The sequence below is a fragment of the Cyprinus carpio genome, chromosome B3 (genome assembly GCF_018340385.1).
Source record: "Cyprinus carpio isolate SPL01 chromosome B3, ASM1834038v1, whole genome shotgun sequence".
NCBI lineage: Eukaryota > Metazoa > Chordata > Actinopteri > Cypriniformes > Cyprinidae > Cyprinus > Cyprinus carpio.
In genome coordinates this window covers 40244922-40272023 of record NC_056599.1, presented here as the reverse complement: position 1 = coordinate 40272023, position 27102 = coordinate 40244922, and the positions used below count along the sequence as shown (strand labels likewise).

The following is a 27102-nucleotide window of genomic DNA, read 5'->3' as shown; positions in this document are numbered from 1 at the left end:
TGGGTGACGCGTGTCCCGAGCACTCATCAGCGTCGCCCTGGCAACAGCACAGGCACACCTGTGCCTACTCATCACGGGCTGAGCGGCCACACCTGCGTGCCATCAGCTGCTGCCTATTTAAACCCCGCAAGCGGGCACAGAGGTGAGAGATGTCTCCACAAGCGCCGGCTAACTTTGTCTTTTCCTCTGCCTCTAGACAGCAGCGTGTTACCGCCAGCCCCACTGCCACGGGAGAGCACGGACCCACACTGCACTAGCAGCACCTTACAGACAAGACGCCGAGCAAAGAATGCCCAAACAACATCACCGCACAGCCTTTGCAGTTAATAAAATCCACCCTTCGGGGAAACTTACCCTCATCCTTGTGTCGTGTCCTACTTCACCCCGCCACATTCTGGTAAAATTAAATATGGCCCTGCATAAATCTGGTATAACTTTTTAGTATTGTTACTACATTTTGGGAAGATGGAATTGTTGTGTTGTGAGAGAAAGAAACAACATGCTAGTTTGCAACTCATAAAACATTGTCTTGATGACTACTGAAATTTTCTTTACAGATCCCACTGTCACAGGTGCTCAGTTTTGCTATAATAATACTAGATATAGATGCCCTGTATGCAAATATAACAAAAGAGACATAAACAACTGAACATCCAGGGATGCAAACTTATCACCTTTACATGATAATTGTAATTTTAAATCCAAAATAGACCATTTTCCTGATTCATGTATTCAATTCTATTTTTGAAGTGTGACTGTCAAGTAGTATGACTCAGTTTAGGTACCTAATACACCTGTGTGCTGTGGTTTGGAATCTGTAATATGTGCTTAAAATATATATATATTATATATTTTATATTTATATTTACATATTTTGTGTTAACTGTAGAATAATAGACTTGCAACAGCAAAATTTACAAAAATAAAATTTAGCAGCACTTTTTCCCACAAGTTTATTTTTAATATTTAGAATAGATCTATATGATTTTTTTTATAAACGTCAATAATAATGTTAATCTAAAATAAATCTAAATTTTTGACCAAAAAAAAAAAATCTTTTTTAATGTTATATTAGTGCTTTTATAAGGTATAGTGATTATACATTTAAAAGCAAAACATATATAGAACTTTTAGGGAGTGAAAATGGCAAATCAGACAACAAGGGCTCCTCTTCTGAAATCTTCTGGTTCGCACGTGTTTTATTTTATAGAAAAAAACAATGTCAATGAATGGTGACTGCGGCTGTCAGTTTCTTAATGTTCCTTTTGTGCCCAACTGAAAATGAAAGTACAACACATTTGGTACAAAATAACATGACATTTATTCTTGAGTAAATACAGCTTTTACTGTGTTGATGATATTTATATTAGTCTATAATTTAGTTTATACCACTTTGTGTATTTAAGTGTAAATATATTAGAAGGTTACAGAAGGTTTGTAGGATCACCATTTGCATGTATTCATTTAGCAGACGCCAAAGACATGTATTTGTAACTTTTTAAAACAAGAAGGAAATGTGTTCATTGAATAAAGTCTTTGTACCTAACTGAAATCAAGGTAGTTTCAACGTTGGGCAAACAAGATCGATTTTATGTTGAAAACGTGTTGATTCTCTGACGTCGTTTCAACCAACTGAAAATCAACGTCGATTCGGGACTGAGCTGGTTTTGAGAAGGGCAGAGAGGACTTTTTAAGGCATGGAAATTTTTATGTTTTATTGAAAGACAGAGGGGACTTTAATTTTGCTCTGGCGGCGTGACGTCATAGGTCTGCGCGCGCTCCCGCGTCTGTTGTGATTCGGCTCAAAAAAGGTCTGTGTTTTTAAAAGCATTTAAACTGTTTAAACTGATAGAAAGCGTTCAGTCAGTTATATGGTTTTAAAGCGATGCGAGATTAATTATTTGCTATTGAATGTAACATTGTAATGCTTTATCCAACATTAATAGGCGTTATTTTGTGTGAGTAAACGCATCCGCACACGAGGAAATTAAAAAGTGCGGCTCGTTCCGCTCCCTGTGTCTGAATCAGTTCATCATACACACAGTTATCTCACTTCTAAGTAGTGACGAAGAAACGGAGCTCTTTGAGACTCGATTGAATCGGTTGCTTCTCAAATTATTAAGTGACTCGATTGAATCGGTTGCTTATTAAATGATTCAGTGATTCGAATCTCCGCTCGCTGACGTCACCTGCTGGTCAAAACTGTAAATGCAGCGATAACAACAATTGTTACAAATCCAGCTGAAAATGTTCTCATGCAAGTGTAATTTAGTGTATATAGTCTACATATTCTGATTTACCGTATATACATCACAACTAAATATAAAATGTCTGTATAACTTGTGCTCTTTTAATGAATTTGCAGCGCTACTTTTGAGAGTTTTTGTCTAGTCAGGTGATTTAACTCTCTCTCCCTTACTAGTGTGCTGACTACTGAACTAGTGTGCTGACTTCTGAACTAGTGTGATGACTACTGAACTAGTGTGCTGAGTACTGAACTAGTGAGTGCTTACTACTGAACTAGTGAGGTGACTTCTGAACTAGTGTGCTGAGTACTGAACTAGTGTGCTTACTACTGAACTAGTGAGGTGACTTCTGAACTAGTGTGCTGAGTACTGAACTAGTGTGCTTACTACTGAACTAGTGTGATGACTACTGAACTAGTGTGCTGACTTCTGAACTAGTGTGATGACTACTGAACTAGTGTGCTGAGTACTGAACTAGTGAGCTGACTACTCAACTAGTGTGCTTACTACTGAACTAGTGTGATGACTTCTGAACTAGTGTGCTGAGTACTGAACTAGTGAGTTGAGTACTGAACTAGTGAGTTGACTACTGAACTAGTGTGATGACTTCTGAACTAGTGTGCTGAGTACTGAACTAGTGAGCTTACTACTGAACTAGTGTGCTTACTACTGAACTAGTGTGCTGACTTCTGAACTAGTGTGCTGACTTCTGAACTAGTGTGCTGAGTACTGAACTAGTGAGGTGACTTATTGTGTAGTGTGCTGAGTACTGAACTAGTGTGCTTACCACTGAACTAGGTGAGCAGACTACTGAACTAGTGAGCTGACTACTGTACTAGGGAGCTGACGGAGAGATTTAGTTTGGGTATATTTTGCTCTCTGTTCATCGTTCTCTTCATCTTAAACAGAGAAAAGTCCTGCTGAAGAGACTGAGATCCTCGTGACACACTGATACTGAACTAGTGTGCTGAGTACTGAACTAGTGTGCTGAGTACTGAACTAGTGTGCTTACTACTGAACTAGTGTGATGACTTCTGAACTAGTGAGGTGACTTCTGAACTAGTGTGCTGAGTACTGAACTAGTGTGCTTAGTACTGAACTAGTGTGCTTACTACTGAACTAGTGTGCTGACTTCTGAACTAGTGTGCTGACTACTGAACTAGTGTGCTGACTTCTGAACTAGTGTGCTGAGTACTGAACTAGTGTGCTGAGTACTGAACTAGTGTGCTTACCACTGAACTAGTGAGCAGACTACTGAACTAGTGAGCTGACTACTGTACTAGGGAGCTGACGGAGAGATTTAGTTTGGGTATATTTTGCTCTCTGTTCATCGTTCTCTTCATCTTAAACAGAGAAAGTCCTGCTGAAGAGACTGAGATCCTCGTGACACACTGATATAAAGATGGCGTTTATTAAAGAGGAGAGTGAAGACTTCAGGATTGAAGAAGTGTTCAGTCTGAAACAAGAAGAGACTGAGGAACAAACAGGTTGGTTTTCTTTCTCAAAGATGAACTCAATCATTTGTTCCGGTTCACGCCATCCAATGTTCATTCCAGAATTACACATATAGACATAGGGCCTATAGGTCGTCTTCGTTAGGGTGCCATATACAGTTTCTGATGTTTCAGTTTTAATTTTATTGTATTAAATTTAAGTGTTGTCAAATAGTTTTGTCCATGTAAATTTAAATTTAGGAGAAATAACAGAATTCGAGAAGTGATAGAAGTAGCCTAAACAAAACAAGTAGTTTGAGTAACAATAAACACAATATCTACTGAACTGAACAAAATATTCATTTCTATTACTTTATTATGAAATATTATGTACCATTTTTTTTATTTATTTTTTACAAAAGTTAAGACATGTACATGAAAATGTCAAATGCTGTTACTGCCAAAGAATGAGAAATATTAAATATTTTATCCACCTAGATGGAATGCAAGCTTACTCATAGAATTAAATACTTAATTTTAAAATATCACATGAAAATTGTTTTTTATAGTTATGTCTAAATGTAAATTTTAATGCATTTTTGCAATATTTGGTGGGACATATGCTGAAAACACATCTTTTCCAAATAATCTTTGACAAATTATGTAAAAAAAAAAAAAAATGTTATGTTAAAATAGATGATTACATTTTATTCCACATTAATTTTTCTGTATAAAATTATATTTTTATGAAAAATACTGGTTACGCCAATTGACACAAACCAGTAAAACGACCTGACCATGTTGCTTCTACAGCCAAAGGCCACTGTTTGTTAAAGAAATTGACACTGAAAATCAAGTATGACTGACAACAAGTTCAGCTGAAGTGCTTTTTTTTTTATCATGGACACCTATAATAATGATGAATTATCAATGTATTCTTGAGGTCATACCATTTGACATGTATACCTTAGAGTACCTGACCATACCCTAAAAATGTCAAATTATCTCACATTTTAAAGAGAGTTACTAATCTTGCCATGCAGCAGTTAGTATCACCAGAGGTCCTTCTCGGTGATATAATTTCCTGTCACATGAACTTCTTTCAAAATATTAACAAAAGGGCTCCTTGAATGGAGGTTACACCACCTTGACACTTCAGGAATTTGACTTGACTCACATGATTCCCTAAATTAATTATAACATTCAGAACAATGGTGCTCCATTTACTTTTATTTACTATTAAATATTACTAATGTACAATTATTCCAAACTAGTTGATCTGTGTGGTTTTTTTTTGTTGAGAATTTCACTTCTTTTTTTAAAACAAGATCAGTTATTTGGTACAAATTTTTTACAGTTACACCAGATTGACATATTTGCAATCATCTCCCAAATATTCTCTCAAAATGAATTAAAACCAGAAATCTTAGATTTGGTCCTCAAAAAAGACAATGTATGCAAGTAATTTGCACACTTATTTAGAAAATTTAACCCTTTTAAATTTAATTAATCCATATGGACACAAAAAAATTGTAAAAAACCAAAAATGTAAAACTGTAAAAAATAACAAATGTTACCTCTTCCCAACAGGGGAAACCACCAACAATCAAGAATCTCACACACACACATCACACCTATAATTTGCTGTTATACTCCATATAACTCCATGTACAAGCCAGAAACTAAGCCTTTTTTTGCACAGGCCTATCTAAAGGGTTAATGGTCCCACCTAGTGATCAACTGTAAAAATAACAAATTTTACCTCTTACCAAAAGGGAAAACCACCAACAATCAATAATGCATGATTATATGGTGTCATGGCTTTGCAATCAAAAAATGTCGTTATAATGGAAGTCAATGGGGCAAAAACAGCCACGAACAAACGAGGGAGAAAAAATTAAAATCTAATGCTGCACAAAAACTAACAATGCATCAAAGCCAAAGTTGTTACTAATCTTTGACATGCCCAAGACTGTGATAAAAGGTAAAAAAAAATCCAGTCCACAATCACTTTTTATATTGAAAATATGTCATTTTGTTAGTTTTTTTCCCCAAATCAGTGACATCATTTATGAACTTGGTAATTAAAGAGTTAAAATCTTGGATTTTTTTTAAACATTTGGTAGTTTTGATCAGGACTGAGATTGATTAATAAATTTATGCAAAAAAATGTGAAAAAAATATTTATCTGATACATTTTTACAGCAGTATAATTTAGTGGATGTTTTCATCCACGAACATAACGAAAGGGTAGTGAATTTGCCCTCAGTGTATTGTTAAGTTTTTGAAAATTTTCAAAGCATTTTTCCCAAAATATGTGTCAAAATAAGATTTGTCACCAAAAATCATTCCATTAGCTGAAACACAGAGAAAGTTGTGGCCAAAATAAGACTCAACTTTACCCCCTAGTGGACGAAAACGTCCCCAACAACACATAAGGGATATATATATATATATATATATATATATATATATATATATATATATATATATATATATATATATAAAATAATAATAGTTGCGTTACTGTTTGTGCACCTGTCCCTCATATCTTATTTATTATTACTGCAGACCTTATAATTACATACAAGCTCAAGGAAAGATGGTTGTATCTTTAACAATGTACAACCATAATGACAAAAAAACTGAAAACAGAACTTTTAATGGGTTTTTAATAAAAGCCAGTTTCCTTCAGAAATACATTCATATAACCCCCCACCCCAATAGATACATTTTTCTTCCGATAAACCTTCATTTTAGTCCTTGCTTGCAAGAGATAAACCTGTGAGCTTTTATTGTGGTGGAAAACAATTAAAAAAAAAAGTGTCTCATTACGAATCTAGTGAAATACTGTAAACGTTTGCCAATTAAAATATTGAAAATTAAGCTAATGTGAAAACAAATTAACTGGTGCCCATGGAAATCTCATAATATCCTGAAATGAAAAGACCGTGTCAATCAAAGCTCAGCTTTGGGAGGGGATGAGATACAGGGAAAGATAAGTAGGTATATTAAACTAAGGGCCTAAAATTAACTTTTTGCGACATCTGCCAATGGTTGATTACTTGAGAATATTGTGTTTCCGGCATCACCACTTAGTATTTAATTAGCCAGTATGGAAAGACAGTGCTTTTTTGTATGTGACGGGATCCAAACTCTGGACTGCTCTCTTTACTGACGGGTCCAAAGATCTCATCAGCTCCTCTAGCCCTATCATTGACTCATGCGCTCCGAGCCTTCTTACTGACAGCGCAAGTTGGTGTCTTTTGCCTGCGCGGGTGGTATAGTGGTGAGCATAGCTGTCTTTCCGTGGAGGGGAGCTTTTGTGAGTGACCTGTATTTTTGGCATCTTCTGCCTGCGTTGGTGGTATAGTGGTGAGCATAGCTGCCTTCCATGCAGTTGACCCGGGTTTGATAACCAGCCAACACATTTCCTTTGGCTCGGGCTGACATCGAAGCCGTACTCCTTCTGTGAGCCCTGGTTGCGCCAAAAACTTTTGAATGGCCGATGATATGCAAATCTATATTCCTGTGTCTAGGAAAAATAAGAGCACTCTAGACAACCTAACATCTTGTCTCGAGGATGTGAAAGCTTGGCTTGTCAAGAATTATCTCTTTCTGAACTCAGACAAAACAGAAGTCATTGTTTTTAACCCCTCAGAATCCAGGTCAAGAAATCACCTTGGATCTTTAAAATCAATTAAAATCTAGGTGTGTTGGTTAATAGTTGCCTCAAATTTGACAAGCAGATTAGCGCGGTCATTGGGTCTAGTTTTTTCTTTCTCCGTTCTCTATCTAAAATCAAATCCTGTCTTCCAAAGCATTTCTTGGAGACTGCTATCCATGCCTCTTATTACCTCTCACCTGGATTATTGAGGTTCCCTCTTTTTTGGCACTCAGGTCATTCAAAATGCTGCAACAAGATTCCTGAAGGGAAAGAGGAAATTTGATCATGCATTGATTCATTCCGCATCACCCCATCAAGCTCTCACTGGATCCGCTCCTCAGCTATCAACGAGAGGAACGTCTGTACTTCCTCAACAGATACGGGTTGTTGTTTAAAAAAAGGCGCATTTGTTCAAACACAACCTTCGTTGGCTGTGCTGATTTAAATCTATCGGGTCTGGTGTCTCGTGTCGCAAGTTCAACAGTGACGATTCTCTCCGGCAAATCGGTGATCAGCAGGGTTTACACATCACGTTTTGGTAATGGTACGGTTCACTTGGAACCTCAACCGAGGTGGTACTAAAAAAAGTACCAGGTACTATACCCAGTGGAAAACCCCCCAAAAATTAGGGGTTTGAATATTTGTATTTTATTTACATAGTATAATCAAAATATAGGCCTACAAAGGGAAGGTCAATGACTTGTGATTGAAGTTACTGATCTAAACACTGAAGCCCAGTTTAAACTTCTGCGTAGGCTATGTGTAGTATGGCATAGCCTGGTATGCACCTCTCCAAAAATCTAACAGCGCGTCAGTTCTACAAGGACCCAAAGCACTGTGATTGGTCTGCTAGAATCCTCCCTCCGTATGTACTTGAGTTTTGTGTGTTTATGTGCAGTTTAATATATTTTAATGTTATGCCTTCTTATATAAAATAAAACAAAGCAAAGAACAAGTGTCTTATCATTTATTATACTACATAGCATTAGCATCACTAGTTGTCCGCGACCTACAATGTAGATCTGCCGTGGTACAAGTCCTTGTGGATATTGAAAGAATTCCATCTTCTCTTGTTCTGTTGTTGTCTCCTTTTTGTTGTTTTAAATAATGATTTAATGATTTGATATTTATTTGCTGCCGTCATGGCTATAATGCTTCTCTGACGAGACCCTTCTTCTTCGGCTTTTGCCGTGGTACTGCGGGTTACACGAGCAACATGCCCGTGGACACTGCAGACTAGCAATCGACGCGGCCAACGACGCAGAACTATAAATGAAAACTGACGCATAGCCTACGGTGTAGGTCCGACGCAGAAGTATAAATCAGCCTTGAGACTTTAACAGTAACACACCTTTGTGCCAAACATTTTTAGACTTACTGTGTAAATGGTGTAAACACTCATACCACTTTTATATCTTGTTTTATATTTTATAGAACATAAAAAAAACATCCTAGTGTTGTAAGACATTTAGATGCAATGAAATTTCAAAATGTTTCACTTGATTTCATACATGTAGTCAGGATTTATAGTTTGGGAAAAGTCTAACTAGTAAAATGTGTACAAGTTATGTCACTATTGCCACGTATGCATTGCAGCTAAATTCATTTGTCAGTTCACCTTTTAGGGCTTAAATCACGTTCTGTACACATAATTCACTAAAATAGGGAGTGACAACCGCATTAACTCCTGAAAAATTTACCTCCCTTCCACTCACACCCATCTTTGGTGGAATGGCCAATACAAAGCGTGAATTCTGAGCGGGAGAATCTTTCTTTGTCTCCATTTATGTCAAGTCATGTCACCATTATTTATGCTTTTTTTAAATACAGATTGTGTCAAAGCAGCTTTACAGTATTAAAAAAGGGAAATAGTGTGTCAAAATAGTGTGCCGTTCACCTCTGGCCAGACGACACCAGCAGTTTAATTCTAGGTTGCATCAAAGTCAGATTGTGCAGAGGACTTGTCTTGTCCCAGTGGCCATCTAGGAGACAAGGTCTTCCCTGGGGATCTGTCTCTGGGGCTCATCTAGTTGTCCTGGTCTCAGCAGACATTCAGGGCTATAGAGGTCATCTCTATGTGCTGATCCATCATCTGATTTGGATACAGACTTGATCTGGTGGCTATGGTGACCTCGGAATAAGAAAGAAACTGACTAATATTAGTGTAGATGACATTCTTCTAACGATGTAACAAGTACATTGTTTGTTATGGAAAGTGTTCCCGGTTTCGGTTTGCCCTAATTAATGCAGCCTAACAATCCTTTAACAGATTTGAATATTAGTAGCGTATTAGTAAGCCATGTGTAAGTCAGGTTAAAGATGGGTCTGCCTCCAGAACAATGTTAGGTAGGTTATTCCAGAGTTTGGGCGCTAAATAGGAAAAGGATCTGCCGCCCGCAGTAGACTTTGAATTTTGAGATCGTAACAGACGTGAAGGACTATAATGTAATAAGTGATTGCTCAAATACTGAGGTGCTAAACCATTCAGGGCTTTATAGGTAATTAACAATATTTTAAAATGTAAACTATGTTTAATAGGTGCCAGTGCAGTGTTGATAGAATTTCAATTCAATTCAAGTTTATTTGTATAGCACTTTTTACGATACAAATTGTTGTAAAGCAACTTTACAGAAAATTTAAATTTCTACAATATTTAGTAGTAGCTTAACACTGTCTGTTTGATTATGTCTTTAATTGATTTATATGCCATATTTACATAAACTGACAATGAACACTATTAACAGCAATTATTTTATGATGCAATCAAACTTATAGCAAAATTTGGTAGTTCTGTATGTTGTTTCAGGGTTAGTATCATCTGAGGTCCCTGAGGCCATGTTATTTTTTAAATGATATGCCAAAAGATGTATTGGCTTGTTTAGAATATCTTATTTTCAATGTTTAATGAAAGTTAATAGTTTTTTTTTAACCCAAGCTAAAGAATAATAATGCACATTTGATCAGATGTAACTGCAGTCTAAAATTATGAGATGCATTATTTGAATGCTTGGCCAAAGAGGTGTGTTTTTAATCTAGATATAAACAGAGAAAGTGTGTCTGAACCCGAACATTATCAGGAAGGCTATTGCAGAGTTTGGGAGCCAAATGCGAAAAAGCTCTACCTCCTTTAGTGGGCTTTGCTATTTTAGGTTCTACCAAAAGTCCAGCAAATATGACCTTAGGGAGCATGATGGATTGTAGCATGGTAGAAGACTAGTTAGGTACACATGAACTAAACCATTAAGGGCCTTATAGGTGAGTAATAACATATGAATAATATTTTGTAACTGATACGGAACTTAATAGGTAGCCAGTGCAGAGATTGTAGAATTGGGGTAATATGATCATATTTTCTTGACCTGGTAAGGACTCTAGCCGCTGCATTTTAGACTACCTGTAGCTTGTTTATTGAAGATGCAGGACAACCACCTAGCAGTGCATTACAATAGTCCAGTCTAGAGGTCATGAATGCATGAAATAGCTTTTCTGCATCAGAAACAGGTAACATGCAGGGCCACTGCTGGCCAAATGTGTGCCCTAAGCAGGATTGTAATGTTCTGCCCCCCTTCTTCAAATATTACGAAAAAAAAAACAACAACAGAAAACACCTACTATAGGGGTCAAAATAGAACTTTAATAAAATAAAAAAGTAATTAAATTGTCTACATTATGTATTTTAACAGTGTTATTAACCAATCATTATTGCCTCATTGTTTTTATATAATGCATTTTAAGTAATTTTAAAGGCTATTGATATCCAAAAGAAATTATCTTAATACTTCTTTGTAAATTATTATGTGAAGTAACAAAACCATGGCTAATTTGCAATTTCCATGGCTACAAGAACTATGATTTTTGGTGTCATTCTTGTTAAGAAATTATCTTGGTTATTTTTTGTTAAATCTGAATTCTATAGGAGAAAATTATTGGTCATCCAATCTTTTATATTTTTAACACACTCTGTTAGCTTAGATAATTTAGAAGTTTCATAGTTGAGTATCAACAGCATAAGAGTGGAAACTAGTCCCATATTTTCTAATAATATTACCAAGGGGAAACATGTATATTGAAAATAACAGAGGACCTAGTACAGATCCTTGTGGCACTCCATATTTTATTGGTGATAAAAGAGATGACTCCCCATTTAAATAAACAAAGTAGTAGCGATTGGACAGGTAGGACCTAAACCATCTTAAAGCCTGCCTGTTACAGTGTGGTGCAGGAGAGAAGCACGTAATGAGGAAGATGATTATACAAAGTCTTTAATAATCCACATGAGGTAATCCATAGGGAGAAGGCAGAAACACACATACACATCAACAAGACCGGACAACTAAACACTGAACAGAATGCAACTTATAAGGGGAACGATAAAGAGGGTAATTGACAAGACACACCTGAACATAATGACACAATCAACATGGAACACCGAACACATAGAGGGAAAACACAACATAATGAGTCCAGGGGCGTGACATTACTCCCCCCGGAAGGTGCAACCTCGCACCATGGAATAACATGGGGGGGAACTGGGTGGGAACTAAGGAGGATGGACCTTCCGGGAGGAGGATGACCAACAGAATCCAGGGAGGTACTGATGGAGGAAGGAGCCAGGAAGACGACAGGAGGGAGCTGGAGAAGGAGGAGGAGCCAGGCAGGACCCATTTTTGAGAAGTGGGCACTGGAGGGCACATTCTAGGAGCAGGCACTGGAGAATCGGAAGCCCCCTCAGGGCTGGACGAGGGAACCATTGACGAAGGAGGGCTGGATGGGACCAGGGGAGACAACAGAGAGAGGAGAGGGGGCAGTTCAATCTCCAGATCAGATTCCCAGTCAATGAGATCCTCCTCCTCATTTTGGCCCTTTTGGCGTTCCATACCCAGCTCACCCTCAGCAGTGGTGCAGGGGTGGAGCTCCTCTACGCGCTCACAACGTCAGAGGCTGTCTCCGTCGTGGCAGGCGGTGTTGCCGGCTCACGCACCTGGTCTGACGTTCCGGCCTCTGGCTCCACGGCGATCCTCAGCTCTGTCGCAGTCCATGGCGATGGATTATCTGTCACGGTGGGCTCTGGCTCTCCATCTGCGGTGGGCTCTGGCTTAGGCTCCGCACAGCGGGGAGACGGTGGGCTGGGCTCTGGGGCTGGTGTCGTCCACGATGTCCACAGTCAGAGGATATCCACAGGACACCAGCACCCACTCCACAAAGGTGCCGAAATTCCCCCTAAGACTAACTCAGGACAACCGAGCTCTGCACTCGTCGTTCGCGGTTGGCGATTTCCACAAATAGTCTTGTATGATCCTTGAGGGAGAGGCTCCTCTGCTCCAGCAGGAGGAGGAAGACGGCAGGATCATCCATAACATAAAAATCCATAACATAAAACAAAAACTGACAAAAAGGAAAAACCGAAACGCGGGGAAAACACACTGCTTTACTTCTTCACGGTCCGGTCTTCTGTCACGGTGTGGTCCGGGATAGAAGCATGTAATGAGGAAGATGATGATACAAATTCTTTAATAATCCACATGGGGTAATCCATAGGGAGAAGGCAGAAACACATACAAATCGACGAGACCGGACAACCAAACAGAATACAACTCACAAGGGGAATGATAAAGAGGGTAATTGACAGGACACGCCTGAACCTAATGACACAATCAACATGGGACATGGAACACATGGAGGGAAAACACAACATAATGAGTCCAGGGGCATGACACTTGTTAATTTTAACAAGTGCAGTTTCTGTGCTATGGTGGGGCCTGAAACCTGACTGAAATTCTTTATAGAGAATTTTTTTTGCAGGAAGGAGCACAATTGAGCAGACACAACTTTTTCTAAAATTTTAGACATAAATGGAAGATTTGAAATGGGTCTGTAATTTGCCAGTTCACTAGGATCTTGTTGTGGTTTAATGTGCTTAATAACCGCCAGCTTGAATGGTTTTGGGACGTGACCTAAAGAAAACGACGAGTTAATAATACTGAGAAGCGTTTTTTCTGCTACAGGTAACAACTCTTTCAGTAATTTAGTGGGTACAGGATCTAATAAACATGTTGTTGGTTTAGATGCAGTGATAAGTTTATTTAGCTCTTCCTGTCCTATAGTTGTAAAGCACTGTAGTTTATCTTTGGGTGCGATGGATAAAACTGAAGTATTAGACACTGTAGAATCTACATTTGTTATTGTATATCTGATATTATCTATTTTATCAGTGAAGAAAAATCATGAAGTCATTACTATTAAACTGTGAGGGAATATTTAGATTGGGTGGTGTCTGGTTATTTGTTAATCTAGCCACTGTACTATATAAAAATCTTGGATTGTTTTGGTTATTTTCTATGAGTTTGTGGATATGCTTGGCCCTGGCAGTTTTTAGAGCCTGTCTATAGCTGGACATACTGTTTTTGCACGCAATTCTAAAAACCTCCAAGTTAGTTTTTCTCCATTTGCGCTCAAGACTACGAGTTTCTTTATTGAGAGAGTGGGTATTACTGTTATACCATTGCACAGTATGTTTTTCTCTAACCTTTTTCAATTTGATGGGTTAACAGTTTCTAATGTATTAGAGAAGATGATGCCCATGTTGCCAGTCATTTCGTCTAGTTCATGTGTATTTATGGGTACACAGAGCAGTCAAGATAAATCAGGCAGGTTATTTGTGAATCTGTCTTTGGTAGCTGGAACAACAGTTCTGCCCGGACGATAACACAGAGCCATATAGTTATTATCATCAATACGCAGAATGCACTATACAAGGAAATGGTCAGTAACATCATCACTTTGAGGTACGATATCTATATCAGTAAGATCGATTCCATGCGATATAATTAAATCTAGTGTATGATTAAAACGATGAGTGGGCCCGGTGACATTTTGCTTGACTCCAAAACAGTTTATTCGGTCAGTAAACGCAAGTCCTAATGCGTAATTTGTATTATCAACATAAATGTTAAAATCTCTGACAATTAGCAATTTATCAATGGTAACCAACAGGTCTGAGAGGAACTCTGCAAATTCTTTTAGGAATTCTGTATACGGCCCTGGTGGTCTATACACAATAGCCAGAGCAAGAGATACAATAGATTTCTTTTGCATATCTGACAGTGTAACATTAAGCAGAAGTATGTCGGATGATTTAAAACTGCATCCTGTTTTCTGGGTAACATTGAGAATATCACTATAAATTGTTGCAACACCTCCCCCACGACCAGTCTGACGGGGCTCATGTTTATAACAGTAGTTTGGTGGAGTAGATTCATTTAGACCAATATAATCATTTGGTTTTAGCCAGGTTTTAGTCAAGCAGAGTAAATCAAAACTATTATCTGTGATCATTTCATTTACAATAACTGCTTTGGGTGTGAGTGATCTAATGTTTATGAGCCCAAACTTTAAAAATAGTTTTTGTTAATTTATTTTACATTTTTTCTGATTTAATCACAATCAGATGTTTTCTAGATCCTACACTGAAGTGTCATAGAAGGCAAAAATCACTTTTATAAGGTGTTTGAACTAGGGCTGCAACTAACGATTATTTTGATAATCGATTAATCGGTCGATTATTTTTACGATTAATCGATGAATCAGTTTATGTACTTATATTTTGGTTTTGCCCATTTTTTCCCCAAGTAAATTATTAACAAAGGGTCTTTATCATTCAACATAGACTTTTTAGAGATTTTAGCCATTTTGCATTGTCATATCCTCATCAAAAACATACCTGGAGTTGTGTTTTATTATGTGTTAGTTATCCTTTGTCGAACTCTTCTGCAATCAAAACACTGCCCCATACATACTCTAGCAAATTTCACAAGGAGATTTCAAATAATGTTTTCACCATGGCAGTCCTTAGGGCTCCTAAAGTAGTTTAACATCCCGAACAAAGCTTATTAAGGAATCTTTCAGAACATATTTTCACGAAGAATAAGAATAAAACAGAATAAAATTGCAGTAAATTGCTGTTTATTATTTTTTTCCTGTAAACACACAGCTTATACCTGGGAAACAGCTTTATAGCTTATGCTGTGAAATTGTAAACAATCCTTCGAATTAAGTGCCAATGGCATGAAATCTGAATGGAACTCACATTTTAAAGTAAAATTTAAAGTAAAATCCATCAGAAGGTTGTCCAGAAAAAAAATTGGACATACACAAAAAAACCTGCTGTGTGAAAAAGGGCAGTGAATACTTAGAAAAAAAGGTGCATTTCAAATACATTTAAACATTAACCTCTCTCATTCAGTCATAATTAGGCTGCAGGACTGAATTACAAACTGGTAAACGACAAAGCTTTAAATGTTAATTGTTAAAAAGCAATGTTATCAGCTTTTACGACTAAACATTTGCAAACAACATTGTTCTGCAGAATCTGCACAAATAAAAGTCTTTGCACACTGTGATTTTCATCGGATTTAAATATGTAGTGGTCCTTATAACAGTGCAAAATTCAAAAATGTAATAAAGCGATAAAATGTTAACAAAACAGCTTATGCCTGAACTGACCAGAATTCGACTACCTGTGGGAAATGAGGCAGGACACTATTCACTCATTATTTGAGAAAAACTTTGCATTGCAGTGCAAAAAGGTCAACATGTCCAAATGTTCAGGGCTTAACAGTTAGGCTTGCTCTCTTTTTAGAGGATATGTTTCCTGCCGCAGAAAACAGCCGCAGTTTACAGGTTACTCTTCTTTTTTGAAGGCTCAAAGTAAAGTGCTCCCACATTTTGGATGACTTCGTCCGATTAGTTTTATCTTCCGCTTTTTTGTTTTTCTTTCTCGAGCTTACTCCACTGCCACCTGCCTCACCCATCACGCTGAATACTGCAGAGACACTGTGCGGGAAGCACGTGACATAAAACGAGGCCAGCTATTGGCTAGTCGCTACTTCTCCTGCTGTACTGGCTGAGTAAAACCTGAAACTGAGTGCTCCTGTAGCTCAAGTGGTAGAGCATTGCGTCAACAAGCGCAAGGTTGGGGGTTCGATCCCTGGTAGCACATGATAGGTAGAAATTGATAGCCTGAATGCACTGTAAGTCGCTTTGGATAAAAGCGTCTGCTAAATGCATAAATATAATATAAATATAAATATAAAACCTCTGGTGGCTCATTACTGCCACACTTTGGTCACCGCAGATTTAAAATATGCACGAAATGAGCCGCTTACGGCAAATAAAAATTATTTAGCAACGAATCGATTACTAAATTAATTGACAACTATTTTGATAATCGATTTTAATCTATTAAATCGATTAGTTGTTTCAGCTCTAGTTTGAACACAGTTGTGTGGCCGCAGTGTGTAAAAAACAACCAGCCTATAATGGTAAAATCCACTCACTCATTGTTTTATAATACCAAAAAATCATAAACAGTTTCTCCACACGAGCAGTTCCAGACTATGACGACATAGTCGGTGAAAGTCCTGCCCATTTGTGACGCTCTCTGCCCTATTAGCATATACACAGCCCTGAGTGAGAAGCTGCATCCGCCATTACTGTTTTCTTGCTGTAGCTTCAGGAGATACCATGTCAGCCCCAAAGAGCCATTAAAAGTGTCGTGTGTTGGGATGCATCAACGAATATAGGAGTCTCCATAGACCACTGAGGACACGGTGGTTAACTTTCATTTTCAAATAAAATGTCCCGAAAAAAAAGGAAAAGTCCTATACTTTGTGCTAACATTTTACACCAGACTCGACTGCCTTACAAACGAGGGTCAGTTTAGTGTTGGAATTGTGAAAAGATTGCTTCTGAAAGAGGGATCAAAACCAACACTTTGTGCGCAAATGTCCAGACTCCAGACAAAGTAAGCATCACGCATCATATTTTGTTTTCCAAAAGAGATCCTTGGCTCTCTGTAAGGCTAATGTTGCTAAAGCTACAATTGTCTCTGACTGTTTTCGCTGATGCTGCCTTCACGTGCTACCAGAATGATCATGAATAGTAATGGGATAGTTAAAAATTGCGTTTGGAAGCAATGTGTGGGTCAGTAACAAGGTCAACGTAACACCTGTGAGCATGCGCTTTTGAAGCTCTGCACTCTTCTGAGAAGGGAGCAGGGTTGCCAGGTTTTCACCATGAAACCCTCCCGCAGACATGAAAAGCAACCCATGGCAACAGTGTTAAAGTAGCCCAATTCAGCGGGAAAACCGCATACTTGGCAACACGAGAAAGGAGGCGAGAGCACCAGCTCATTCTCATTTAAAGGGGACATACACTTAAACAGAGCATTTTGGCTCATACCCTAAAAGTGGCAATTTCAACAAGCTATAAAAAAATTTCTGTGGGGTATTTTGAGACTTTGCATACACACTCTGGAGACATCAGAGAACAATTTAAAATATTGTATCAATGCATTCTATGGTACCTTTAAATTTATATTTTGACCTGACAATTCGGGGAACAGACACAGTCTTAATAGATTGGACAGCGCAAGTACATCTATCATTTAAGCGGATAGAACAAAAGCCATCATAGCAGTTATTTGAGAATTGGCTTACTAGTCAAATGGAGTGTAGAGTCCTGGAGATGTTGTCCGAGAGCAGCTCCGCTCCGACTCTGCTGGGGTGCAGGCCATCAGTGTGAAAAAAGCCTAGGTCGCTCCCAGAAAAGATTCCAATTATTAACAAAGAGCAGTTTCTGTTCTTTACACCATGACAATAACCATTCATTTAAAGCAAAAAGTCTACTGAACCTTTCGTGTCCTTGTCCATATGTGGGAAGCGGTCCTGACATGATGATCGTCGCCATGTCTTGATCAGGCCCCTGAAGTCCCTCTTCAGTGTCTCCGTCTGCCGCAGCGTGGTGTCGTTAACCCTGGCGTGAAGCACGACCACTCCGGGGATCTCGCCGGCCTTCAGGATCGCGGGTATCTGTGATGAAACATCAAGACGATGATGTCGGACGATGGAGTCTCCGACGATCACAGCATCGCGTTCTGTCTCGCAGAGGGGAGCGAATCGGTTCTAGGTGGAGATCTCGAAGACCTGAGGCTGCGGAGTGGGAGAGGTCATCGCCCGGGGCCTGGCTTTGCGTCCTCCACTGTGGATGCACCCAGGGTCCGTGGTGTCCAGGCGCCGGAGTGAAGGACATCTGGGAAGATCGCATCCTGGGTGCACCAGACCTGTGCAGAGAAACACATGGAGTAGAGGTGGTGGGACTGTTAGCAGTACACTGTATACTTACTCTGGACTTGTGAGTGTCAGTAACAGTGAGTAAAGCAATGGTTATGTGTGTGAATAGAGTATTAGCAATGCACTTGGGATTTGCGGCAACCACATGCTAACAGGCTATAAGCTAATAGTGGACTTGGGAAATCAAAATAAAACTAGTGATAAGGCGCTCTGATTGTTTTTGTTGTAGAATACAAAAGAGGATATATTCACATGTTATAGAAACGAAAATGATGCTGTGTAAAATAGATTTAAGATTAAAAAATAGATGATAAAGAGTTAATGTGACGGACCTCAAACTCAAGACACACGGCAGCAACAAATGGGAAGTGACGTTATAAGAGAACTGGGCTAATATGTTCATACTTCCTGGTTCTAGTAAGGACTCTAGCTGCTGCATTTTGGACTAGTTAGGTCGTAATTTAGATCTATTTTTGAGATGGAAAAAATGCGGTTTTACAAATGCTAGATATGTGGCTTTTTCAGAATTTAACAGGAAGAAATTACTAGTCATCCAGTTTTTTATATCAACTATGTATTCCGTGAATTTTGTGGCCATTTACATGTTTAGTGCTGGACAAGATAATTGGTGCAGTTTTACCCAAAGTCTAGTAAAAACAGTATGATGCATTGTTTTGATAACAAGAAAGAAGCAGCTAGAACATATTAAAGTTGAGATACATTCATACACCTGGATTCAAAGCATTTAGAGTTTAACTAATACCCATACAGAGTTGTAACTATGCTAATATACTAGGGAACATAAATACAACACCTGCACCAAAGTCTTGACCTATTTAGTATCTTCTGGATAGTGGGATGAAGCCATTTGAATTTTCAAATGTCAAAGGGCTAAAAGGGTCTCTTAAGACAAAGTCTAAACAATCATCAAAAGCTATCATCACCCTGCTTTTATGAGCATTTTGATGTATTGCATCAGAAACGAGTGATGGAAATGCTGAATTTTGAATAAAACTGCCTTAATTAACCAAAAAAAAATAGCTTGAGGTGGTTTTTGACTTGTGCGTAAAAGGGTTAATGCGAATAATGGGAGATGGAAATACATTTTGCAAATAAATTCCTCAAAGCGCATCTAAAAAGTCATATGACTTTGCTCTATGGGAAAGCAAATCCTGACTAACTAGCAGACCGATCTCATTCCACAGCATCTGAAATGTTGTTATGGTCATTTGTAAATGCCCGAGCAAAGTCTGTCATCAAAGTATTTCTGTGTAATTGCCTACCAGAAATGTCTTACACAACTGTCTTACAATGACCGCATTCATTGTGTTTCGTAAGCTTGCTTTATTATATATGAAAATTATTATATTCAGTAGCTTCTCCTACTTTTCTTATTGATTTATAGTGCCAGTTTATCAGGAAGTGACGATTTTGTTCTCTTTGACTCGTTGGTTGGAAACTGTGCTTGTTTGCAAATGTTCTATGCGATATTCCAATTTTGCGCACAAGTTAAAGTCGCAACTTTGGATGGAAAATAGTTCCTTGAAGTCGGCTTGGTGTGACCCGGTCTTAAATGCTTTCATGTTGCTTTTCACATCTTTTGCTTTGTGGCTTTAAACTGGGGTTAACTTGTATTTATCTGTTTTTTGCTTTAGGCCAAGATCTGAATGAAATGGAACAGACAGATCAGTATGAGAAACTCCATGATTTAATAACTGATGAAAAAACTACACAGACTAAAACAGCTTCTATACAAAAAAGAACTCAGAAAACCAAATCTAACAGCCGTTTCACCTGCCATCACTGTGGAAGGAGTTTCAGAGAAAAACAAAAACTAAAAACACACATGAGAGTTCACACTGGAGAGAGGCCATTCACCTGCCAACAGTGTGGAAAGAGCTTCACTCAACAAGGAGCCCTCAAAAGGCACATGAGAACTCACACGGGAGAGAAGCCTTTCACCTGCCAACAGTGTGGAAACAGTTTCACTCAAAAAGAATCCCTTAAAAATCACATGAGAACTCACTCGGGAGAGAAGCCTTTCACCTGTCAGCAGTGTGGAAAGAGTTTCGGTCAAAAACCACACCTTCAAAGTCACATGAGAACTCACTCGGGAGAGAAGCCTTTCACCTGTCAGCAGTGTGGAAAGAGTTTTACACAGAAAAACACCCTTCATTCCCATATGAGCATTCACACTGGAGAGAAACCTTATACATGTGAACAGTGTGGAAAGAGGTTCCCTGGAAAACAAAACCTTAAAGACCACATGAGAGTTCACACTCAAGAGAAGCCTTACTCTTGCAAATATTGTGGGAAGAGTTTCACACATACATGCTCCCGTAATTACCACATGAGGATTCACACTGGACCAAAGCTGTTCACATGTGATAGTTGTGGAAAGACCCTCACAACAGAATTTAGCCTTAAGTGTCACAAGCTCAGGCACACTGGAAAGAAACCCTTCAAATGTGATCAGTGTGGAAAGAGTTTCATATGTAAGGTCAGCCTCAATTACCACATGAAGACTCATTCATTAGAGGAACGCTGTAAATGTGCTCAGTGTGGAAAGAGTTACATTCGTAAAGGTAGCCTCAATGCTCACATTAAAAAGCAACACACTCGAGAGAAGCCTGTGGGAAGAGCATCCTACAAATAGATAATCTTAAGATTCACATGACATATGTGTGGAATCGTGAAGAAACCCACATGAGATTTCACTCAGGGGAGAACTATTATGCCATCATTGTGCAAAGTGTTTCTCAGTCAGAGGAAATCTGAAGACTTGCATAAGAGGTCACACTGGAGAGAGGCCTTTCAAGATCATTCTGGAAATAAAGTGACTGTGATGAGGTTTACCAAAAGAAGCTGTTTTAAAAATCACCGGCATATTCACTCTGGAGAAAGGCCTGTTAACTTTGATCAATGTAATACATTTGTTTTGACATTACACCTGATAGATACACCTAAGAAGTCATGAAAGTGAGACAGTATTTTTGTGCTTTGTGGAGAAAGCTTTAAATAGCCCTGTAATTCAAATAATTTCAAACAGATACCTATTTTCTGGAACTAAGACTACGCTCACACCACAACTGAATGTGTGCCGTATCTGATTACGGCACCTTCATAGCCATGTCTTTTATTTATATATTTGCATTTTTATATACGGGTAACTTGGAATTACAGTATTACATTTCTGTCTTACTGCAAAATTCCACAATGTAACTAAATGGTTATAAATAAAATGGTGAACTGCATGAAGTAATGAGCATTGCACTGAATTATTTGATGCATCTTTAGTGAGAGAATGCACAGGTAAAAATGTTTTCAGTCTTGACTTATGGTGGTGGCCAAAATGATTAGGCCACTAGTATTTTCACCAGCTAAAAAATGGTTTTAAGTCAGTTATTTCCATCTTTTGATGTAGTGTGTCAGTAGGAAATTTCCGTTTACACTTCCAAACATCAGCGTGGAAACCATAATCCACTTACTATACATAATCCATTCTGATTTATATATTCTGATTTATATATATATATATATATATATATATATATATATATATATATATATATATATATATATATATATATATATATACACATATATACATACAGTACATTCCACTTTGGCCCTACTTATGACACTACCGTTCATAAGTTTCTTGGTTTCATGGTTTCGTTCATATTCTTTCATGGTTTACACAACTAAGTGTGATTTCTAAAACCAAGCTTTGTATCATAGATGTTTTTACATTTTATTTTCTTACATTTTATTTGTATAAAAAAATGAATAATTGTAAATGTTTACCTATTTAGGTCATATGTTTGTTTTGATTGAAAATAAACACTAATTTTTAGCAGTTATGGTTTCCTGGTTTGATTTCTCTTTGAATTGCATGGTTGCTGTTGGGCGCAGATATTGAATATGGGCCAAATTAGTTGTTTTAATATAATCTGGCAGAGTTGTGGCCTGTGCTTGGGAGACATCTGGCTTTTCAATAGTGATATTATGGCATGAATATGGGCCAATTTAGGGTCTTCTGGCTCTCGTCTGGTAAGGCATTGGCATTTTTCTGGCAGCTTTCTGGCATGCTTTTGGCAAAACTGTTTGGGCTGGTTTTGGCCCTGCATTCCTGGCGGTATGATTGCCAAAACTAAGAACAGTGTTTGGGCCATAAAAGGCCCGGAACAATTTTGCTATCTGGGTAGGATCTAAACCATCTTAAAGCCTGCCCTTGGATACCTGTATAGTTTATAGTTTTAATCTATCTATGAGTATGTCGTGATCTATGGTGTCGAATGCAGCACTAAGATCAAGTAAAACTAGCAATGAGATGCAGCCTTGGTCTGATGCAAGAAGCAAGTCATTTGTAATTATACATAGGCTTCCCATGGCCTACAGCTACAGCAGCTGAAGCAAACGTGAGGCTGCCTCCATTTGTAAACATGCCCACAACTCTTCTGCTCCCTCATGCTACTAATAACTCTTTTTCTGTTCAGCGGCCTCCAGCTCCAGTAGTAAACGCTAGCGTGAGGCTGCCTCCGCTAGCAGTGCAGGCTGTACACAGGGTCTTCAGGATTCCCTTCCTGTGGCCTAAGGCACATGAAGCAATTGCAAAGCTGCTTCCGCTTGCAACACAGACTCTCACATCTCAGATCCTCCTCCTGCTACCCCGTAGCAGACGCTAGTGTGAGCATGCCTCCGATAGCGGTGCAGACCCATCCAAACCCCTTTTCCTACAACCCCCTCCCCTACTGATGGCCTGCAGCCCCACAGTCTAACCCCAGTGTGAGGCTGCCTCCACTAATGGTGCAGGCCCCAATGCCCGCCATTCACCCTCTCTTTCTTCCACTTCTGGAGCCGTCCCAAGTGTGAGCATGCCTCCGCAAGCGTGAGCAAGTCTCCTCAGGCGGCTCCAGCAGCTATCTTTCCTCCTCCTCTCATGCTGCCCCTTCCTTCTCTATGCTCCGCCCTACACATCCCTCTAGACACCCTTGGCTCAGGCCCGATGCCCGGCATTCCCCTCTCTTTTCCCCTCTCTCTTCCACTCCCAGAGCTGTCCCAAGCGTGAGCACGCCTCCGCAAATCGTGAGATCGTGTCCACTGGCGTCTCCAGGAGCTATCTTTCCTCCTCCTCTCATGCTTCCTCCTCCCTCTCCACTCCCACACCCCACCCATCCCTCCAAACACTCCTGGCGCAGGCCCCGATGCCCACCATTCCCCTCCCCCTACCCCCCCTTCCACTTCCGAAGCCATCCCAAGCGTGAGCACGTCTCCGCAGGCAGTTCTAGCAGCTATCTTTCCTCCTCATCTCATGCTCCCCCTTACTTCTCTATGTTCCACCTCACCCAAACCATCCTTCCGAACACTCTCACCTTGGAACCACCCACCGTAGGCAGCAACATCAGGGCACAGATTTTGTCAGAAGGCAGATGCCTCCAAGACCTATTATCAGTCAGACCGATTCCATATCAAAGAAGCTCACCGAACCCTTATCAGCCAACCCCTTTAATGCCAGTCCATCCCTGTTTACTCAGATAAGGGGATGTTAAATAGGGTTAGCTATGGTGCATCACAAGTCTATCTATAACGGCCCATCCTCAGTCCAGCCATTCCAGCAGTGCCCGCTCCTGCAGGAGCCTCTATCTGTATTTTTTCCACTGCCACAGCAGTGCCCGCTCCTGCAGGACCCTCTATCTGTATTTTTTCCACTGCCACAGCAGTGCCCGCTCCTGCAGGAGCCTCTATCTGTATTTTTTCCACTGCCACAGCAGTGTTTGCTCCCGCAGGAGCCCTTTCTGTCTTTTCCTACTGCCGCAGCAGTAGCCGCTCCCGCAGGAGCACTTTCTGTCTTTCCCTACTGCCGCAGCAGAGCCCGAACGGCAAGCGATTCCATTCAAAAAGACCAAAGGGTGTACAGAAAGCGGTCTTATGTTTATCCCCCTCCGTGACAGGAACCTGGTTGTACCCACTGGCAAAGTCCATGGTGGAAAACCAACGTGCCCCTGTCAGTAAGTCCAAAGTTTCCTCTATATGTGGCAGGGGGAAAGCGTCTTTTTGAGTTTTTGCGTTCAGCTGATGATAGTCTACGCACATGCACAATGTGCCATCCTTCTTTTTGGCCAACACAATGGGGGAGGCGTAAGGACTACAGCTCTCTCTAATAATGTTAGTTTCCAGCAACTGGTTTATATGCGTTTTTACCACATCATATTCTGACGGGGGTATCCGTCTGTACCGTTGTTGCACTGGGACTGAATCGGTCAAAGGTATGTCATGAGAAAGGAGCCGGGTACATCCCAAATCGCCTTCATACTCCGAGAAAACCATATGAAATTTCAACAGCAGCGACCTCACCTGTTCAGTCTCTGACAACACAGACAAGTCAAGATTTCTGATTTGTTCCAGTACTGAAGGAAGAACCCTGGGAATCTGAGGATTTACTGAAGCTGAAACAGATTTACATTCAGAGATCCCACGGGGCAAGCTCACAATAAATACACCATGCAAGGTGCCCAAAACAGAGTTCCGAAAAAGCATTACATCAGTTGTGCCTACATTAATGACAGGTATATAAACAGTGCTTCGAGTCACTCGCATTAATGCAGCTGATGCCAAAAGACCTGTAGTTGTGTATAAGCATTGCTTCAGTTGTGCCTACATTAATGACACAAAGTGCCCAGAGCAAGTGGCAGCCACCATTTTCATCGTGCCACCTGGAAGCTCAACATCCAACTCAATATAAGCCAACATACAGTATCGATGTTCCATTGGCCGCACGAAGCTGCAACCACTGACATGCCCTGAGACGATCCAGGCCCCATGATGCAAACAGCTCCGCAAAACAACTTTCTGTGATTGTAGATACCATGGAGCCAGTATCAATTAAACAGGACAAATTAGACAAATACCGGGCCCGCATGCAAACCTCAGCCACCTCCACCCACTCATCAATACCTATACCAGATTTGCCAGTAAATTTTGGACACGTCTATCTCTGGGCACAAAAACAAACCATTCTGGTACAACTAAATCAGCCTCAACTGGCTGGGGTGGGCCAGATGCAGTTGCTGTGGCAACAGGAACATTACTAGGGCCAGGTAACTCACGCTCACGATGCAAATGGTCATTGTCTGCTTTCAACTGTGCCACTAATTCTCGCAACTCCTGCATCTCATCCTCCATACTTGTCATGGCCACTAATAAGGAATACAACCTGCCCAAAAGGTCAGAACACACGCTGCTGTTTTGCTTCTGAAGGAAAAGAAAAACAAAGACAAAAGAAAACAAATATTAAATGCAAATTATTAACCCACATCTCACTCAGAAAAAATCCTTGCCCAACCAGGTAAACCCGCCGACTGCGCCAAAATGTGGCACTCACATAGGTCTTTGAGACACTAAATCGCAAACTAGTTCCATCCAACTACGCCACCCTGGTGGGGGCCAGGGAAATACTCCCAATAAGGACACACGGGGGTATGTCTTACCATTGAGGGCAGGAAATGACAGGTATATAAACAGTGCTTCGAGTCACTCGCATTAATGCAGCTGATGCCAAAAGACCTTCAGGCACATACCCACAAGATTATAAAAACACTGTTATAAGAGCAGGCACATCTTCCAGGCACATACCCACAAGATTATAAAAATAGTTCTCCAGGGCCAGGCTTAGTGGGAACAGGGCAGGCCGGCTGCAACTCGGGAGATCATCTAAACCCACCTAGATTCACACCAAGTCAAAACACCACACTCACACACTGTAGAAAGATTGTACAAACATACACGGCACCCTGTGAACCACACAAAGAAAAGCGGCTAGCCTCCCCTGCTACACACTGAGTCCTCACTGGCTCCTGGAGAAGAGAATAAATACATTAACCAAAAATTACAAGACTACAGTGAATAAATAAAAAAACAAATTATGTTTACAAACACTGAACGTGGTCACTCTAGTACTCAGGCCTCCTAATTGGCACAAGATACAGCTGGCACAAGCAACAGTGCCTGAAGGGCACCAGAAAGATCAAGACAGTAAACTAAGGATTATAACCTTTACATTGACCCAGTATAATGCATTGGACAAAGCCACAAAATAAACAATTGTAAAATAAATAGACAACAACAACAACAACAACAGTAAATTAACACTGTTTTTAAAAGAAACAAACTACAAAAAAGAAACGAAAATGCCCATAAGCAAAACAGCAGCGGTGTCACATGTAGCATCTTCAGCAAGGGATCAGTTTAAAGATTGTGGTTTTCCATTTCCCCTTTACATTAACAAAGAGTAACCAAAGCATTAAACTAAAATCTACTTAACCCCATGTGTGAGAAAGGGAGAGACACTTACATTTAAGGTTGAATGAAGACCAAACGCAAAGCTATATGGTTACTCCAACAAAGTGCCAAGTCTCAATGTACCGGCTAGCATTCACACACCTGCTTTTGTAGCAATTACGGAGAGTAACACATACTAAATACCATAGTTGCAAGCGATCAAAGAATTTATTAAGTGACCAAACATACCTGCATGCGAACTCCGCCACAAACGTGTAACAATGCCGATGCCACCAGCCTCGCTCTAATGAAACTAGAAATAGCGCAGATTAGCCCCAAGCCATGCG

The 27102-nt window shown here is 39.7% G+C and overlaps 1 protein-coding gene across 1 annotated transcript; it reads left to right on the top strand.

Moving 5' to 3' along the window:
* The first annotated feature begins 1708 nt into the window (after window positions 1–1708).
* Window positions 1709–21729, top strand: LOC109096321 (gastrula zinc finger protein XlCGF8.2DB-like). Its single transcript, XM_042721005.1, has 3 exons — window positions 1709–1811; window positions 3599–3733; window positions 20131–21729. The coding sequence occupies exons 2-3, from the start codon at window positions 3649–3651 to the stop codon at window positions 21129–21131; spliced, it is 1086 nt and encodes a 361-aa protein (XP_042576939.1). The 5' UTR covers window positions 1709–1811; window positions 3599–3648; the 3' UTR covers window positions 21132–21729.
* Window positions 21730–27102: the final 5373 nt, after the last annotated feature.